General features: G+C 41.0%; 1 protein-coding gene across 1 annotated transcript in view; it reads right to left on the reverse strand.

Moving 5' to 3' along the window:
• Nucleotides 1-21000, reverse strand: part of KIAA1109 (KIAA1109 ortholog) — a 217015-nt gene that overhangs the window by 171642 nt on the left and 24373 nt on the right. Inside the window, 8 exon segments of the mRNA XM_015412031.1 lie at nucleotides 9744-9823; nucleotides 10873-11066; nucleotides 13153-13234; nucleotides 14865-15051; nucleotides 17787-17851; nucleotides 18578-18656; nucleotides 18999-19115; nucleotides 19755-19878. Coding sequence (XP_015267517.1) covers nucleotides 9744-9823; nucleotides 10873-11066; nucleotides 13153-13234; nucleotides 14865-15051; nucleotides 17787-17851; nucleotides 18578-18656; nucleotides 18999-19115; nucleotides 19755-19848 — 898 coding nt within the window. The 5' untranslated portion in view covers nucleotides 19849-19878.

A 21000-nucleotide genomic window follows, 5' to 3' on the forward strand; every position in this document is an offset into this window, starting at 1 on the left:
ACTGCGCTCTTGATGGTTTCAGCCTTTTTTGTCTGACAACACTGAGTTTTGGTTGTGGAGGCAGAATCATCATTCTGGAGCCTAATATGTGGAATCCCTCAAAGCTCAGCATTATTACTTATGTTATTTAAAATGTATGTTAAACCACTGAATAAGATCACCTAGAATTTATACAGCAGGGGTAGTAGTGAAGGGTCTTGCTGCTCACACAGGCCTGCGCACGTCCAGAATCATGAGCTCTTGGGTGCAAGCCAAAGGGCTCTTCTCCTTCAGCTCTTCGCCTAAGGGTCATAGCCTGGAGCTGGGAGGAAGATCTGTACTCAGAAGCCTCTCCTCCCCACTTTGCCTTGTTTATTTCTAAGATATTTTCTTTTGGGGGGTTGTAAGCCACTTTGGGTTCCCACTGGGTACCCAAATGGTCTGGGGCCTGACTACCTAAGGGACCACCTTTCCCCATATGTTCCCTCAAGAGCACTGTGATCGGATATGCAAAACCGTCCGGCCCCCCCTGGGACTAGGGACACCAGGTTAGTGGTAACTAGGACCAGGGCGTTTTCCCTGTGGAACAAGCTCCCCCATGAGATCAGAGCTCTACGGGACCTCCAGCAGTTCCGTAGAGCTGTTAAAATGGAGCTGTTTCACCAGGCGTTCCAATAAGAATTGATTACACCGGTGGTGTCGCACTAGCACTTTATCACAGGGTGTATTAGCTGTGATTTTATGGAACTGTATTTTATATTTTGTAATTGTTGGTTTTAACTGAATGTTGGTTTTAAATTGCTTGTAAGCCGCCCTGAGCCACTTCGGCGGGAGGGCGGGGTAGAAATTTAATTAGTAAATAAATACAAATACAAAAGCAAGATAATGCTGGCTATCACCATTATGCTGGTAACACCCAACTCTATATCTCTTCAAATAAGCATCCAAATGCAACTATCTCTGTCCTGATTCAGTATCTGGGTGTGGTGGTCATAGGTCAGGCAAAATAACCAACAATTTAATCCTGACAAAATGGTGGTGAAGAAAATGATGTACTGGAAGTGACTGACTTCAATAGCTTTAGCAGAGTGTAACTCTGCCTAAAGTTGCACTGTGACTGGGGTACATATAACCCCCAGTTGACTAAGAATACAGTGCTCCTGGTCTCAGTCTTGTCAGATAAGAAGACTGGAAGTCACCTATACTCAGTAGGTACAAAATGAAGTTACAAAGTTTTTGCTTGCCTGTGAGAGGCACATAAGACTATTTTAATATAGTAATAGCTTCCAATTCGCTTCATGGATCAATTTGTTTCCAGGCTCAATTCAAGGTGTTGGTCCCTACATATGAAATCTTTCATGACTCATACACTCATGACAGCCTCTCATAATATGAGATCATACTGCAGCCCTCTTAACAGGGCCTGCTAGCTGTGCCCTCTTTCCACAGGCACAAAAATCTATGGCAAGAGCCTTTTCAGCAGTCATTCCAATAATAAGGAATTAGTTACAAGAAAATATGCAGAAAGCATCTTCATTGCTAAAGCCTTGTAGGTCTTGTAAGTCTGTCATTTTATGCAGGCTGTTTTATGAGTACTATTCTTCTGCTTAACAAAGTTTGAGTCCAGTGGCACATTTAAGACAAAACAGGTTGCTTACTTGTAACTGATGATCTTCAAGTGGTCATCTATGCACTCCTTTCTGTGGGAATAGGGCCCCTGCGCCTGACCGAATCAGTAACTTCTAAAAGCTTGAAAAAACTCCTTTCCTGCACTCCTTCCCCAAGGCATGCACGGGGCCCCACCGCACATGCCTACAGGGGTGGAGCTCAGGTATCCCACCAGTTCCTTCTAACTGCTGAAATATCTAAACAATGTAATGAGTAGGCTGAAAGCGGAGGGGAAGGCCGGGTGGGTGGTGTGAATGCACAGATGACCACTCGAAGATCATCAGTTACAGGTAAGCAACCTGTTTAACTTTGTCATGGTCTCTGTGCATCACACCTGTGGGAGAATAACAAGCTCTGTCTTACCGGATAAGGGTGCTGGCAGCTACTCAGTTGAACGCAGACACAAGGACCGACCATCCCACCAGAGCTCTTTGCCAGGCATAGACATCCAGAGCTTAATGCTGAATGAAGGTGTTAGGAGTCACCCAGGCCGCTGCTCTGCAGATGTCCTATAAAGGGACCCCTCTAAGGAATGCAGTAGAGGTTGCCTTGGCCATCATGGAATGTGCCCTAATAGGCCCCGGTAAGGGTTGCTTTGCAAGCAAGTAGTACAGTTTGATGGTCTCAGCAATCCATTTAGACAGTCTCTGGGTTGAGATTTCTTCTGTGATACATAAGAGCCAAAGAGGTTAGGATCCTTGTGGTCTGGTCTGGTTCTGCACAAGTAGAATAGGAGAGCACGTTTCACACCTAAAGAGTGAAGGAATCTCTCCACAAATCCAGGAGCATGATGTCGGACTGCACATGGAACTCCGAAACAACCTTCGGAAGGAATCGGATGTTCTGGCTCAAGGTGAGGCTGCTACTGGAGAAATGCTGGTAAGGTGGGTCATGTCGGACTGTAAGTTCACTCACCCTTCGTGCAGATGATGGCAATCAGGAAGTCAGTTTTTCAGGTGAGCAAGAGGACATCACAAGAAACCAAATGTTCAAACAGTTTGCCCATCAGTTTCCTAAGCACCGGGGGAAGGTCCCATGCCAGAACAGAGAGTTTAAGCGGGGAATGCATGTGTAATAGTCCTCTAAGAAGCCATTTAGTGTGTGGGTGGGTAAACGCAGAATAGCCGTCTACTGGCTGATGATACACCAAAATAACAGCCAAGCAGACCCATACAGAAGAGTAACTCAGTCCCGAGTTTATAATGGAGATAAAAAATGGAGGAAAGTCCAGCGCTTTCTGGTAGGGTTGTGGAAACATCACTGAACTTGACGAATCTAGACCACTTACAGGCATAGGATTTCCTGGTGGACAGCTTCCTACTATTAATGATGACCTCTCTCACCCTCTCAGAGAAAGATTGAGAAAAATCCTCCTTGCCGTAAGCTTCAGGTACAGGACATCATGGTGAAAAAGCTGTTCCCCAAGGGTGAGTAAAAGGTCCAGAGCTGGGGGAAAGTGATAAACATGTCCCCAAGACAGCTTTAGAAGTACAGGGGGCCAACCTGCCTGGGCCACCATGAGGCTTCTGGAATGCAATTGGGCAATTCCCTCATCAGTTTGTCCACCACTCTGGTTATGAGGGGTAATGGGGAGAAAAGAAAGACGAAATGGTTCTTCCAGGGATAGAGAAGGCCATCCCCTAGAAAGAGAGGGTCCATCCCTCCTCTGCTGCAGAACAGTCGATATTTCTGATTCATTCACATAGCAAAAGCATATATCTCTGGGAATCCCAACACGTGAACACCAGAATTAAATATGCCTGGTTGAGTTCCCACACATGTAGGGAGGCTTCTCAAGAGGTCCGTTTGGATGTTCTGGATGCCCAGCAAGTGTGTGGCCAACATAAAAGTCCCCCAACTGATGCACGTAAGCCAAAAGTTTGTCGTGAGGGAGCAAAGACTCCTAGACACTGTGCCCCCCTGCTGATTTATACAGCTGAGGGCAGTTGTGTTATCTGTAAGTACGGAGACCACTTTCCTCTGTATGAAACTATGGAAGGACTGGATGGCAAATCTGATTGTGAGGAGTTCTAGATAGTTTATATGGCAACATTGGTACTGAGAGTCCCACCTGGCACCCACACACAGGCCCCTCATGTGGGCGTCCCACCCTTCAAAGGGAAGGAGGTTGGGTTTGTGCTCCCATCAGATTAAGGAAATCAGGATGGGGGGAGAACACGCTGTCTCATGAGTTGATGATGAAGACAAGGACTGAAGTTCCTCGAAAACCATAGTTGAAGGACTCACATTCACAGTTTAGCGAATGGGAGGACCACAGTTGTCACTGTCACCATCCCCAGGAGCTGTTGTGCTGAGAGAGCCGTCGTGTCTGGGTGTGACCTGATACAGCGTACTAGAGAAATGATGGTGAATGCCCACTCTCCGGGGAGGAAGGCTCTGCATGTGGTGGAGTCTATAACTGTCCTAATGAACTGCACCCTTTTCATGGGCGTGAGGTGGGAGTTCTTGTAATTTACTTTGAGACAGAGGTGGCAAGTAAGTTGAGGGTCTGTTGAATGTCATTTCTCAGATTTTCCTCCAAGTCCACCACCAGAAACCAGTCGTCTATGGCCCAATCTGCATTTGCTATATAAAGCTGTTCCATGCTGCTGTGGCACCGGCTTCCCATTTGGCTCAGTATACAGCTCTCCTCTGTCTGCATCAGGACACAAGCTGTTTAGGGAGGGCGTGCGCAAGAGGGGAAAGGAGCAGCCTCCCAGGGGCACCAGCAGGGAACTGCGCTGCGGGGAGGAAACAGCACCTGTGACCCCCCCCCCCTCACAGAAAGTAAAAGGGGGTGACCTGGCAGTGGGGCAGAGGGGACAGGAAAGACAGAATGAGCTGAGTAAAAAACATAAAACACCTACCAGTTGCCAGGCAGGGCATTCTGGAGACTGTCCCAGGAAATAACAAATGGTACAGGGGTGGGCTTGTTTCCAAACACACACACACCCAATTTGATCTCAGAAAAATGTTCCCTGGGTGCTTTTAAATGCAGATGACTGGATTTTCAGCTAACTTGTTTCCTTTGTGAAAATTTGCGTATCTCCTTAGAAAAGATGGGGGGGAGAATTCAGCTCCAGTTGTCTGCTTTTTGCTCACAGTGGCTTGACGGTGAGGAGGAGCAGTTGTACCACCTTAAAACCACATTCAGATAAGATGGTGAGACACCGTAGTTACCTTGGAGTCACTACTAAATGGCAATAAAATGATGCAGACAGCTGATGCTAAGATGAAACAATAGGAGAGTGGATGCGGCATGAAATGTAGACAGAAATTTGTGAGACGATGTGAGATCATTTGCACAATGGTGGGAAATACCAATGCAGATTGGACCTATGTATGGTTAGACTGTCATCCCTTGGAGACATAGGTAAGCCGCCACAACAACCATCATCTTTGTGAAAACTCTTGGTGCTGTGGAGATCCCAAAAAGAAGTACTTTGTATTGATAGTGGTCGCCTCCTATTGCAAACCTCAGGAACTGCTTGTGGTGGGGGCAAATATTCAGATGGAAGAAAGTGTGCTGGAGGTCCAATGTAGCCATCCAGGCCCCTGTCTTGAGAAGCAGTAGGATGCTTCATAGGGAAATAATTCAGAATTTGTGGTACACAATAAATATACTTTCCATTGTTGTTGTTCAGAGCACTCAGGTCCATAATGGGATGAAGTCCACCATCCTTTTTGGGAACAGTGAAGTATTAGGAATAGAAGTCAAGGCCCGTGGAAGCCGGGGGACAGCTTTGATGGCATCCTTCATCAGAAGGATTTGGACCTCTTCCCATAAGACGGAGAGAAGGGTGGTGATGAAGACCAGTGTCGCAGGTGTTTAAAGAAACTCTATTGCATAACCATGGGCAACAATAAAGAGCATCCATTTATCTGATGTGATGCGCCTCCACGCCAAAATAAAAGGAAATATGCATGTTTCTGAGGGGTGGCGGTGTTTGAGCAGTATAGATGTGGGTGGCAGCAATGGGGAGGGAGTAGAGGAGTCAAAGGCCCTGCTTGGGGGTTGCGGGGCCCCTTATATTTAGGTGGCTGTTGATTGGACTGGAATTTGGGCTTTGTGTACGAAGATCTAGTGCTGGATTGAGGTTGCTTGTTCCTCCAAGACTGATCTGGAGACAACTTGGAATACTGTCATTTTGACCATGGATGTGAGCATGACCTGCCCTTGGATGAGCAGGGCGGACCTGTTACGCCCAGCCTGCACAAGGTTTTGATACTTTTGTCCATCTCTTGCAGGACAGTATCCCAAAACAAGTATTGGACTCTGCCCATGCAGGCCAAGTAATTTGTGTTTTTGACCCCTATGGCTTCAGCAGAATAAAACTTTCAACCAAAAGCATCAAGTTGCTTGCCTTCTTTGTTGTTGGGAGCTGAGTGGGTATGCTTACTCTTGGAAGTGGAGGTTACTACCACTGAGTTGTGTTTAGGATGACAGGAAAGAAATTCAGTCCCAATGTCTTGGACCCTATGCATATGATCCAGACATCTGGATGAAATTGACATGGATGAGGGCTTATCCCATGGTGCTTTAGCTGTCTGAAGAATAACGTTGGTTACTGGCAGGGCAATGGCTGTAGAAGTGTCAAGCTGCAATATGTCAAAAACAGAGTCTGTGATTGCTGGTTGGGGTTGTACAACAGAGAGTCCCAGAGTGTGTGCCATGCATCTGATCAGTTCCCCATAAGACTTAAGGTACTCTGATGGGAAGATGGGGAGATTCTTGGTCACCTGGGTACAGGGCAATTCCATCTGGAAGGAATGAAGATCAGAGCCATCTCTGTCAGTCTCCTTATCCGAACAGGTCTCAGGGGCCTCTGAGCCTGAGCCAGAAAGATCAGGTACCGAGGCACGGTCCCAAGTAGAGGGAGATGCTTCAGGTGGAGGCGCTTTGGGTTTTGGTTTCCCGTTTCTCTGTCTTAATGCCTGGTCAATTGCAAGATATGGGGTTTGCACCTTTAAGACAAGAGATGCTACAGATTTAAATAGAAGGTGACTATCTACACCTGTTGCTTGTTATTGAACGTGTTTGCCCGTGATTTTGAAAGAATTTGTCTTGCAATAAAATGTTCTACCTTTTGGGGTAACATGTTACATAATTTTTTAATGTTGGAATCTGTTACATACCATTAGATGTATAACTAATGATAGTAATATGATTTATTCATAGAAATTGAGGAATGATAATGAACAATGAACTAATCATGGAATGAAGTTTGAAATGAGGAGATACAACTGTATGTATATTTTTAACAATATAAAGCTTTTTGGTACAGTGTTTAAATAATGAGATAATTACTACACATTGTATTTTATAAAAGGTATTTGATGTTTGGAGGAAGTTCTTACAAAATGAAGGTTCTACTCCGGAGAATTTCGTCAACATCTGAAATTGAACATCTGGGATTGAAATATTATAGACATAATATACTGTAATAAGATTCTTTGTATTTTTGTATTGCTGTAAGAACATAAGTACACTTTTGTAAGAATATAAGCGCATTTACACGATTGCAGCTTTCTTGTTATTTCTTGGTGATCATAGGAGCTGCACCCCCTTCTGTATGTTGATTTAGCTTATTGGGTTTTGGTGGCGGGGCAGCACTTATTCAGTGTGAGGGGCTCTGTGCCCCTTGCACGTATGTGTACGGTTCTTTGGTGTCAATTGTCCTGAGGTTGAAGAAGGAGGTACCGGTTTTGATGGGGATCAAGTCCAATGGGAATAGAGGTACCGTTGATCCCAGCTTTGTGGTTGGAAGAGTAGCCCTGGCATCACTGAGTGAAGAGAATAGGCACCATACAGATGTTGCAGCTGGCACTGATCCCAGGGAACCATTGTATGAGCCTGAGGAACCTAGAAGGTTGGCAAGGTATATTAATGGCAATAAGGTGATTGATCTTGAGAACAGGGAAACGCTGCTGGTCCCTTGGTTTGACTAGGCTTCAATCCCAATGGTCCTCAGCACCAACAGATTTCGATCAAGCACTGCTCTCACTGGATGAGCCTTGGGACGAGGAAAGGTGTGACAACCTTTGACTTAGATCAGTCTCTTCTGCCTCCGATGCCAAGAAGAGGGGAGGAGGCAGCTGTGTTGAGGAGGAGGCGTCCACCAGGAAGCCCAACCAATGAATGGGACAGACCAGTAAGCAGAGAGGCGGCGTCTCCTGGACAAGGATCGGTGCCAGTGATGAGTATCCTCTTGGGTTGATGAGCAACAAGTTAGAAGAGTCATGGTGGGGACTCTTAGGCCGAGGCTTTGGTCAAGACTTGGGCTTAGGAGCCTTGCCTGTCTTGTCACTTTTGCCCTCCCTGCGCATCTTTGCAGGTGTTGAGAGGCTTGATTTCCCCATCAAGTCTGAACACTTTGATACCGAGCGGTTGGTGTTGGGTTGGCCCTGAGCCAGGGTTGGCCCTGAGCCAGGCTGATGGTCAATACACTGTGTTGACTGGAGTGTCGAAGGCCCTGGGGTTGATTTCGCTGGTTCTTGATGTGTGGAAGTGGCCATCTGTGTGGGACACAGAACAGCCTCAATCAGTGCCACTTGGAGTCTTGCTGCACTATTTTTGGGGGGTTGGCAGGAGGATTTCACACAGTGTGTGCATGAATGGGTGTGATGACTTTCTCTCAGACAATGGAGGCAAAACGAGTGTCTGCCTGGGGGGTGAGTTTGCTCCTGCACTTGTAACGTTTAAAGAAACCCCAAAGTTTTTCATAGACAACAGGGTGTGAGGTCATGGAGGAGGGGGGGAAAGAAGGAGTCGGGCAAAAGAGCGCTTTCATTGGTTTTTTGTTTTGTAGAGATGAAATTTAGAAGGAAAAGGAATCTAGAAGAAGTTTGAGAGAAATGAGCTAATCTCATGATGTGAGAACTTCACTAACCGGGACAAAGAATGATTGCTCGGCATGACAGTCAGAAGAGAACTGGTGGGACATCAGAGCTCCACCCCTGTAGGCATTCACAGTGGGGCCCTGCACATGCCTTGAGGGCGGAGAGTGGGAAAAGGAGTTTCCTAGAGCTTTTAGAAGTTACCAGTTGGGTCAGGCACAGGCACCCTATTTCCACCGGTGGGATACCCAGAGACTACAACAAAGATGAACAAAGTTTTATTCAAGGTATACGTTTTTGTGCACTTGGTAGTGATTTTATTGAACATCACACAGACTGACAACATTTTTGGCTTTGATCTGTGAATGACTTCAAGTTGTCTTGAACTTGGATAGCATGGGATATAAATTCTTAGATAAATACCTAACCTTATTTAGCAATTTCTCATTCCTAAGGGCCCACCTTTAGCCAAACCATGTCTAAACTACTCCAGCCTTAACTTCCCTGCACTTATCAGCAAGGACTACATCACTTCTGTATATGTTCTTGGGCCTGAAGTGTTGAAAAGAGTAACCATCCAAAATTTTACTGTAGCAAGTATCAAGGCAGAGTGAAGTACTGTCCAACATACTAAGTACAAAAAATAACACCTGCTCTTAGAAAGTGAATGTTTTAATAGACAGTATTGCATAACAGATAGCATACTGAAACTATTTCACACCGTTATCTATGATCTTTATAACAGCTCAGTATTATCCACAATTACAGCTGGGGGTGGGGGGAATAAGGCTGAGAGACCACAGCTTGACGACAGCCACCCAATGATCTCAATTTTACTGTTATCAGCTTGAATAAATAAATGTTTTGAACATACTGGTTTAAAGTTGTGGGGTGTATATCAAATATTCTATAGCTTCAGAGAGTAGCCACGTTGGTCTGCAGTAGGACAGCTAGATTCAAGTCCAGTAACACCTTACAGACCAACAAGATTTGGGAGGTATAAGCTTTTGCAACTCAAAGCTCCCTTTGTCAGAGTTTGATGAAGGGAGCTTTGATTCTTGAAAGCTTATACCCCCCAAAATTTTGTTGGTTTCTAAGGTGCTGCTAGACTCAAATCTAAATCTATAGAATCTTCTAAAGACAGACAGCTGCTTATCCTGATCCTGGTTACGCAAGTTTAAAGTGAGGTTAGTTGAATGGAATTGAGCTTCCACAACTGATATTAAGATTGACACCTTAATCATAAATTCACTAATTACCTGGTTCATCCATATAATAGTAGATATCGACATCATTGGATTGCATCACAACGAAGCCTTCTCCCATTAATCTTGGTGGTCTGATAAAGATAAAAAGTGTAAGATATGTACTCTACTATACTGTGAAAAGGCAACTATAAAGTTGCTGTTGAGTCATTTTCTTTTCAGCCATTTGTATAGAAAATGCTTCTCAGAATGTTAGCACCCATCAGTCAAAATTCTGGATAAAGTATGGCTTATTCATTTGCCCACTCACTGCTGCATGTGTGGGTTATCTGTTGCTTGTAGTTCTTAAGGTGGAGAATGCCTACATTGTATTATTTCCATTTCATAATAGGTCCACCCAAGGAGTTAAACATGTTTTATTAAAATGGACTGCAATTGCAGGATTGGCTGTATGCACTTAAACCCACCCACAGCAGTGGAACTCAACACATATGACAAGGTGCAGAACTGCATACTTAACAGTACTTCAAGAGAAGGGGGATATGGCAACTCTCAGCAAGAAAGGCAGGCTATAATAAAGTAAATAAATAAATTCTGCCATCAGGATCTATTTGTAACTTGTACTGAATAATGTGCCATTACTTTAGTTCTTACTGAATAAAACGGGCACTGTGAAATACCACAACTTTTAAGAGTTATTTTCACCAAGCATTTGAAGACAAGACCGCTGGAATAGATTTTATAAAAAATTAGTTAATTTAAAACAGCAACATTTTAAAACAGCAAAAAAAAGAAATTACATAGTAGGTGGGGGGAAATTATCACCTTCACCTAAATGATGCAGTTTTAACCTACATCAACTGCAAAATCCATACTTCTAATTTTCTCCTACTTTGCTGAAGACTTGATTTGCCTTTCCAAAAAAAGTTGTATTATCCTTGCCCTACATTTCATTCGTTAATGGTTACCCCACTAAAATAGAATCTAAGCTCATAGGGACAGATCATCTTCAGTAATCAGATCAAGAGAGAAACACAGATATACATAAAATACCAATTCCCACCCCGTATTTGAGGGTGTACAGTGTCTTGAGACAAATCACTTTAGAATCAACACTGAAAGCAACTTACAATACAATCATAATATTTTACATAAACGAATGCTTTTAGTAGCAATTGCTTACTCATCATTTTGAAGACCAACGTATCTTGGACTTGGAACAAGCATGACCCTAACGTTTTCCAGTTTTCCTTTTACAATGTGCATAAAGTGATCAAGATGACTTGAAGGTGGTTTTGTCGTATAAGTTAAGAAAGCATCATCAAAGTTAATGCAGATTGTCTGAGGCAAGTAATGATTCCCAAACGCCAAACGACCCTAATTTAAGAGAAGCACAGTTAATTATGTTACCGTTTAATCCTTGTCATAGAAGTCATCTAGATAAAGAAATAAGTAAAACACTTGCTCTTCCTTTAAAGACTTTAACTTGTTCCTGAAGGGTTTTGCTAGAGTAATTTATTTAATTACTTCATTTATACCCCACCTTTCTCCCCAATGGTTACCCAAAGTGGATTATGTAATTATCTTCACTTCCATTTTAGCAACCCTGTGAGGTTAGGCTCAGAGGGTATGAACTAGCCAAAGATCACCCAGCAAGTTTCCACAGCAGAATGCAGATTTGAATCTGGTTCACTCAAATCCTAGTCTGACATTCTAATCACTACACCATTCTATAAACAGAATAATAGGACAGTTATACATGTTTATGCTATGTAAATCTGTATTCACTGTTTAAGCAAACATCATCACACAATTTGTAACAAAAAAAATTCACAACATACAAAACAAGAGATGACCCTTCATGAAACGGTCATCACAATTTAAGTGAATTCAATTAATTGCCTTTTCTGTTTATGATTTTGTTTTCTGTATATGATATCTGACATTATCTTTAGTGTTAATGAGACATTTTCTGTTTATGATATTTGATATTATATGGGATGAACCCATAACAGTGACTATACTACCACTGAAAACAGGGTAATTTTGTATAGAACATATTTATATTAATTTCCCAAGAGGAACTGTATTTTCTCCAGGCCTCTTCTTATAAGTGACCTATCTTACAATTCTCTCAGGAACTTCCTTCTGGGTTGGACAAAGATTGGGCAATATAAAAATGATAAACAGCTTCTTTATCACATGGAGTACAGATACAGAAACGATCTCTCAAAGGAATCTTTGAATAATGGACTTCTGGAATTGACACAGCACTATACTAAAATGTAAATCAATGAATACTTTATGCAGACAGAAAACACAGAGTTGTGAAAACAGCTTTCAAAGTGATGTTTCCTTTTAATATGCAAATAGTACAGTCTGAACAGCTAATCTTTCAATTTCTTTTTAAAATGTGGGCACTAGACTGATCCAGCAGTATTTACACATGAGATAACTATATCCCTTCCCCTGACAACAACTAGCTCTGTAAAATGTTCAGGAGATAATTTTTTATAAAAAGAACAGGATTATACATTTAATATCTGTGGAAATCTTACAGTTTTAGGCAGTTTTTACAGCACTCTTTACTGTACTATTCCCTTTTATTGCATTGTTTTCCAATTTTTGAATTTCAGTTTTAGTGCATTGCTTACTGTATGTATTAAACTGTATTTTTTAAAACGTTATCTACCTAGAGTCTCAGTAAGAGAGATAGATGAGAAATGAGGTAAAAGAATACATTCTGTTATAGCAAACATAACCGGGACTGCTCCATTTGTGTAAACTTGAACCAGTAATTTATAACAGAACAGTGCACATCCACATTTTTATATCCTTCAAACACAGTGGATGACCACCTAGGGGAAAGGCCAAATGTAATCACAGGAATTTATTTTTGAAGGATAACTACAGAACTTATACCCTTTGTCTTCCATTGTCCATTATTACAAAATTCCATTCAGCTAAAACGGTTCAAAAATGCAACCCACAAATTAAAATCCAGGCAGTGAAAAAAACAGATATATTATGGAACTATTATTCTCTGTTATTAAATGTTACAATAAGCATGAGGAGCTGATGAAAACCACCACTGTCATATTCTTTTCAATGCAATCTAGAAATACTCAAACATGTGATGTCACAAACATGTGATGTCATCACTCTGTAGATTTCCCTGATTTCATAAGCCACAGCTAATGAAACAGTGAGGAAATTCATAGTTTGATGTGATACTTGTACATTACTTGTACAAGAAGATGACAAAGAACTGGTGTTTTCAATGCTTTTTTGCAGCCTACATTATTGGAAAGTGCTTCTGAAGCCTTTAAGAATCCAAGTATTAAATCTGAAGATAATGCTTATCTCAGTGGCAGGCTTCTGAGCCTGTTCAATACACAGCTTGCTTCCTCATTGGAAAAAAGAAAAAAGCAGGTAAAATGTAAACAGGAGTGCATTTACTTACAGTGCTAACATTGACTTTGATGACAGGAATAAGAGATCTCCACGATGATGAGGGATCATAAGATTCACTTTTCACTTTAACACTAGGGGGGAAGCATCATATTTACATAGTGATAAGCAAGAAATAACTCTCTGATACCCCAATCATATATGGAAACCAACCAGAGCCACCACGAACTTCTTACTTACATTTCTCCTACACTATAAAACTCCTTTAGCAACATCTTACAGGTGCAGAAACTCTGATCCACATCTGGAACTTTCCTTACCACCAGAGCCTAGTCCATTACAGTGAAAGAAATAGATTCCCATATACACGTTTTTACATACATGATCTCTAACATTAAATATAGCAGCCCATGAGCACATTGGGTTTATTGGCCTGCATCCAACTTGCAGAACAGGACTTCCTTTCTTCCCATTCCCACCGCAGCTCTCTAAAGTCCCCTGAAGTTTTGTTCCTCAAGGTCAGCAGATCTTCAGAAACCAAACAGAGGCACAGTAGGGGTCTGCAGTGGGAGGCAGGAAACTGGCAGAAATCACCCCTTGCTTTCCAAAGATGGAATTAAATCATAGGAAACAAGCCAATGGCTCCATATCAATCACGGTATCTGTTTCCAACAGCTGTAAATACTCTACTGGATAAATAAATCAAATTAATTAAATGCCTTTCCATGGAATATACCAAAAACTGCTGTTCATTTCAATCCTTCTTGTCAAATTTCATGCCAAGACAAAAGAGAGGACTTCTACACTACTAATTCCGCATGGTTGATCCTACATATACAAGGAAGATGTCCTAAAAATTCTGTCATTATGAAACATTCACAAAGCTTGTAAGACGGGGAAGACATCCTTGGACTTGTTTAAAAGTACAATAATCCAGTAAATATTCAAATCCAGCAAAACCCCAGTTTTCCAATAAAGCCCAGATTCAAGGAAGCTAGACTAGCATCTCACTGGCTCACTATGGTTTCAGATATTATAAGGCATTATCTCTGAGAGCTTCACTTAAGTAAAAATGAAATATCTTGCACTAAAATGACTGCCTGAGAAATGCTCTGAGCACTTAGGCCGCCAGTCTCCTGGAAATGGCTTCTAAAGTTAATTACAATTACTCTAAAAGGAAATGTGAAACAGAACAGATGCAAACAATTTAAATAACCTTTAAAAACAGAATTCAGCTGTGATGTGCAAGCCATTAACTAGCAAATTAATGGCATACACCTAAAACTACTCCTATTGCTACAGTGTTTAATTCAGCAAGTTTCATTTCCACATTTTACCTTTTAATAGTGCATGATCATGAGAACTATGCATTTTTAAAAATCTGGGATTTTAACACAAGGAGAACAATAGTTCAGCCAATAATTATGCAACGCAGAAAGTAATGCCACCATTTCTTTAAAAATGCCACCTCTTTAATCCTAAGAAGTAGATCTGTTCACAACAAGAACACATGTTAAGGCTACGTTGGAAAAGCAACCTTCTGAACAGCATTCTACAACCAGCAAAATTCCAATACAAATCTTCATCATTTACAAGGTCCAAAAAGTTTCTAATTGGCCCAGCAGCCTAAGAAGAGGTGTTTATGTTCAAATGCCCTCTTTAAACAATTTGCAGTTGCCATTTAAACATTTTTAGACCAAACAAGAACTCAATATGACAAGAGTCAATATTCAGACAGCAACTCAAGTAAACAAGTAATTCTACCTTCCAATATCCGAGTGTGTTCTCTCCCTCCCATTTTCTCTTGCTTTTTCTTCTTCTTTCTTCTGTGGAATTATGCTTGGTTCCAAACCAAATAGTTCCTCAAGTCGTGAATACACTTCAGAGCGATTGTAAACATGAAATTCAAAATCATTCACCATGATATACAATCTTGTTTCTGCCTTTGGGTCTATAAAGTGCAACAAAATGTGGACATTTTATTAAGTAGTTTTTAAGAAGATAACTTCAGCAAAGTAGCAAAACGAACTTCTGTGGAAACTTGATGAACATATAAATGTACAGACATTGTATTATAAAACACTCCTTGCAGACTCCACTGAAATAACACAGGCATATACATGCCTGAAATTTCAATTATGATCTTCCAAAACAATCACTAGCCCATATGTAGGAGTGGTGCCCACTAGTTCAAACTTCTACACATCTCCCCCCCGCCCCAGACCATGACTAGCAAGCATCGACTCCAGGCATTCTGCCAGGAAAACTTTTCAAATTTGATTTATTTTAAGTAGGCTCATATTTTAAAAAATGGGAGCTGAATGTTCGTGGACTTTGGGCCTGGCTACATATTACATTCACCTATTGAAAAGTAGCTACAGGCAAGTCATGCTCTGACTGTTGCAAAAAGTGGTTGCTCTGGAACCAGGCAGAGAAAGATGGAATGGACTGCAGCCAAACACACAGGGAAGCAGGAGCTCCAGGCCACCTCCCTCTGTCTCTCTCTCATTTATCTCCTCTTCTCTAATTGGTGCTCTCAAGGAAGAGACAAGATGCACAGAGATAAACAAGGACTGGAAGGAAAAAGGCAGCTAGTAGCTTCTGCTTTCACTGAGTGTCTGTTTCCCACCAAGCGTTCTCTGCACATTCCCAGAGCAATTTTAGAGTTCTCAACAATCAGATCCCGGTTTACATATGGTTAGTTTTCTCACAATGACTGCAACACAGTGCCAGGCTTCCATGTGCAAGGCTGCAATTCAATCCTCTCCTCATCTTCATCTGTCCAGCTTCTGTTCATGCCTAAATTAAAGCTTATATCATACCCAACACTATTACAGATAAAGGATTCAAGTGGGTGACATTTGCCTATACATCACATTAATTTTATTCATTGGTAGTTTGAAGAGGTAACTTTGAAACTACACATGATCACATATAAATGATGCAGCACATTGGTGAGGCACCAAATCTTCAGTTACAAAGAGTATGACCTAATTAAAAAAAATCTGTTATTACCTAGAGGATTTTTTTTCTTTAAAGATAAACCCATTACATTTACTCAAGAGACATGAACTGCTTTAAGATTCCATTTGTGTAAACTGGGTCTTCAAACCACTTCTCTTTGTACTTTATATATTTCTCAACAAAGATAAAAAGTGAAAGTTTATCCTTCCCCTCCAAAAAGTCCTCTGCCTTATACTCAAAACACGGCATTCATTTTGAATTTCTTTCCCCTCCAGTACTTCTGGATATTTTTGTCAATCCATATAAGGTAGATCCAACCAGCTTTCCCACTCCATCTCGCCCAATTCTCTTCAGTCCTGGTTTTACGTGGCTTTTGTCCATGCAGGACCCATGTTCATGAGCATAACTTTTTTGAGTGGTTCCTTACTTTTCTACCAGTGAAAAATCTGGTCGGATCCACCCCTATGTAATAGTGAACTGGCTGCCCACCAGATACTGATTAAAGCAAAAAAACAACCCTGGGCTACAGATAGGTAGGTATACCTTTCTAACTACACAGGGGGCTCCTCGAGGTATGCAGGAGGGAAAAAACAGCCTAATGAGAACTAAATATGTTCCATAATGAACAAAATGTTAAGAGCAGATGAAAATCAGCGAAAGTGGCAGCTGGCAGAGGATGGGGCTTACTGGGAGCAGGGAGTCTCGCCTGATGTTTCAGCAATATTCCCAATGTGACTAGGAAGTGACATAGGCACGTTGGGATGATGCTCTGGTTTTGGGGCAAAAACTCTATGGTAGAATTAGCTTCTACCATAGAGTTTTTGCCCAAAAACCAGAGCGTCGCCCCAACGTCCCTGATGTGCCTACATCACTTCCAGGTCATGTTGGAGTCATGTCAGGGACATTGCTGAAATGTCAGGTGAGACTCCCTTTTTTTGTAGTAAGTCCCCCCGCCAGCCAGCTGATCAGCAGTGGAGAGGTGGGGCCTGGAAGTGGAGGACCCCCACTGGGGGGGTCTGGCATCCCTACAGCTAAAAGACAATAGGATGAGTGAAGACCAGCCTAAGAACTTAAAAATCCTGGAAGGGAAAATAAGGGGGATCTGAACAGTTGTCCCCCAACCCCAAGCAATTACTCACATGGTCCAAGTTGTGTGTGTGTGTGTGTGTGTGTGTGTGTGTGTATTTATATATATCACACAATGTGATAATTTATTGACTTCTTACTATAATCAATGAAGTAAAATATTATCCCATTAAAATGTGTTCAATAGTAAAGCTGCAGTAGGATAAATAAGCCCACTATGCCATAAAATGTTTGTGAATTTACTGTAAAAAGTGAAGAGGCAACCACTTTTAAAAGCAATTTCTCAATCTGTAACAACCTGAAAAAATGGGCACAAAAAACTCAGCAGCCATCTTCCTAAACAAAACACTACTTCCTAAAATATGGGGTGGGAATCCCCCTAACATCTTCTAGAAATCTGCTCCATATGAACAACTGGGATGAGGCCTTGGGCAGAAAAACAGAAAGAAAAAATGGCTGAGAAGAACAAAGTTGGTACACAGGTTCATAATAGGAGAGGTAGCCCTTTATGTAAGTCAGTCTCAGGTTGATGTTAGGATGTATGTGTCCCCTGAAACATGTGGGAATGTTCAGAAAGAAAATTCAGCATTAAAACATTACACCTTTTAAATGTATTAAGCTTTGGAGATAACTTACCATGCTGTTTCTGCTTTGGATTGTACATCTTCCACCAACGAAATATAAGAAATCCATCTTGGATTCTAAAACACATGTTTACATAATTAGAGATATTAATAACTATTGCTGCATGTCTTATATAATGAATTATAAAACAGCAACAACCACTACAGAATCATAATTTTTAATCCGTTTTCTAAGAACCTGAAAGGACCATTCTAACCTTCCAACTGACGTCTATTCTCCATTAACCTAAGCCAAGTCATGGAACCAGAGTTAAGAACAAATGGCATAGGGAAGACTGCTATCCTTTTATTGAAAAATAAAAAGGGGACCATATTTTTGCATTGTTCTTTCCCAATAACATTAGTATACACTTACATTTAATTAGAGTTTCTGTTAACAGAAAATAAGTACTTGTTCCTTTGCATTAAACCTTATATAGACACTCATGGGAGTCCTTCCTAAATGACATATGATTAATCAAAGTGGAGAGGGGGGGGAAGTTGTGCAGAAGAGAATACTAATGGTCACATTTATTTTCAGGGAAATTAATATTGGAATGCGCACTGGAAACACTGATCTATACAATGTTAGTAAAAGGGCAAATACAGTGAAAATTGCCAACAGGTTGTTTTGAATTATATTTAATCTGACCCTATGGTTTTCATTTTTATTGCACCAGTACAGATGTTCGAGTGAAAAGCACCACTTGAGCTGTATCATTGTTTGAGGGCAATCTTGTCTATTGTGAATAAGCACTACAACTTGCAGATCTGAAATAACTGGTAAACAAACAAGTTAAGTACCTGATAGACATGTCTGGTGTAATGTAATAGATTTCTCGAACCATGACTTTTCCAGATAGGACAGAGAAGGAAAAGGAACCTGCATTTAAAGTAAGGTTTCTGATCAGTATACCATCAATGGTATTAAATACACAAACACTTTACCCAAAATGAAGAAAAATTAAGTCCTGTTGATGTCAATGGTACAAATGTACATTTAGTTTGGTCTCTTGTATTTTTTACTGCAATAAAATGCCTTAAATTTGGGCCTGTATTATTACCACAACAGTATAGTTGTTGATATCAATGGTACAAATGTACATTTAGTTTGCTCTCTTGTATTTTTTACTGCAATAAAAGGCCTTAAATCTGGGCCTGTATTATTACCACAACAGTATAGTGTTTATTCTAAGGTGTTTATATTAACACAAAGAAGACTTACCAATATGAATGTAGCCATTTTTATACAATCTGTTAAGGACAAACGTTAAAACAAATCCAATGTTCCGGGAGTTGTAATAGGTTAGATAAATAATCCAGCCACAGGACAAAATTGTAGCTGTAAAAGAAATTAACATATGCCTTATACAAGTTTATAGTTGCAAATTAAAAGGCTCATTTTAATAAACAGTAATATCAGAAGCTGTAGCTGTAATACCAAACTTGTTTTACACATTATAATAACCCTCCAACCCAGGCACTGGCAATGCCATAACCCAATGAGCTGTGTACACATACGGGCAGATAAGGCTCTCTACTAACTTTGTAACAGCCAGTTACTCAGCCAGAAGACAAACCACTGCTGAAGATGCAAGAGCTGCTATTTTTAAAAAATGCAGATCTGCCCATATGCTCTACTGGATTTTAAGGGGGGAAATCCATTATTTATCTATACAACACACAGATGAATCATTATTGAAGGTCTTCTCTAATGTCCAACGTAGGAACTAAAGTAGCAGTAGTTATGACCAACAGCTGCCATTTGTTTATGTCATCATATCAAAAGTAGAAACCTATTTTTCTTTTGGTAGGGAGAGGAGTGGGGAAGAGTATATGAGGCCAATAATTATGACTGCTTAGTTAAACTCTGTTTTGAAATTAACTGATTGGAGAAGTTTGGAGTTTGTTTTTTACACTGGAGAGAATAGGGTATCCTACCTATACAATTGAACTATTGCTAACAACAAATTCTACATACCAACTAGGAGCCAAACAACATTTGAGTCATGTTCTGTAAGGAAATTTTCCAACTGAGTGATACTGGGAACAATACTCTCATTTCTTGGGTCCATTGCTGTAATATTTCAACAGGGTCTAAATGACTGAAAAGAAAAAAAACTTATTTTGCAAAGCAATACTAAAAAACATTAATAAGTAATTTAAACACGCACACATTTTCCCTCATAGAACTCCTCAAGGATATCCACTTTTAATCTTCATTTCAAGAGGTCTTATGACTATGTGGGAACCCTTTCCATGCAGCATATGGAAGATGTGCAATCATCTCACACAGGGGAGCCATGGTACCACATAAGCACTAAATCGACACAAATATCTCTGCTACAAATGGATACTGTCTACAAAGTAACCTGGGTCTCTTGTTCAAGTGATGGAATACACCATTTCTGAAAATCATTACAGGATTGTGCCAATTTGTACAACAGGAGTACATCCAACAGACTATCCACAAAATACTTTTGTAGGTTTCCTTTACAGCATTTATATAATCTGATCTATGCCCCCACACACATTCTGGTATCAATTCAAGCTTCTATCACACTTCTGAGTGGCCAAGAAACACAATACAAGATGGGGTTAGGCAGATAAAGAGGGGAGGCTATTTCAGATTTTCAAGCCTGATTTTCAGGGTCTGATTCCACTGGGGCAGAAACCAGGTTTAGCTTCACATGCCAGCAGCATTCCTGAAAGCACCTCTCTCTTCTCATGTACAAGACAATAGTTGCCATTCACTGCCATAAAAAAGCAGAACACTGCAAAAGTATGCATTGGTGCAGTGAGTGGAAAATCTGTTCACCATTTATGACATTGCATACTCTGAGAGAGATCATGCAGAGATTTGGGTACAGTGTGGTTTTCGGCACAAAATATATAGAGATGTACCATAGACACATATTGGCCCACACAATATATAGTCACTTCCTCTAAATAGCTTCTGCTAATAAAAATGGCAAAAGGTTTGTTAATGAGATACGCAGGCCTACATCAAAAGGCAGATAATGGGGAAATTCCTAGAGCATCACAGATTATTGTGATATCACTTCCAGGTCTCAACATCAGTGGTGGTGGAAAGTATCAAGTCACAGCTGATTTACACGACCCTGGTGGGGTTTTCAAGGCAAGAGATGTTCAGAGGTGGTTTGCCATCGTCTGCCTCTGCATAGCATCCCTGGACTTCCTTGGTGGTCTCCAATCCAAATACTAAC

The sequence above is a fragment of the Gekko japonicus genome, unplaced genomic scaffold, assembly GCF_001447785.1.
Source record: "Gekko japonicus isolate JY-2015 unplaced genomic scaffold, Gekko_japonicus_V1.1 scaffold1048, whole genome shotgun sequence".
NCBI lineage: Eukaryota > Metazoa > Chordata > Lepidosauria > Squamata > Gekkonidae > Gekko > Gekko japonicus.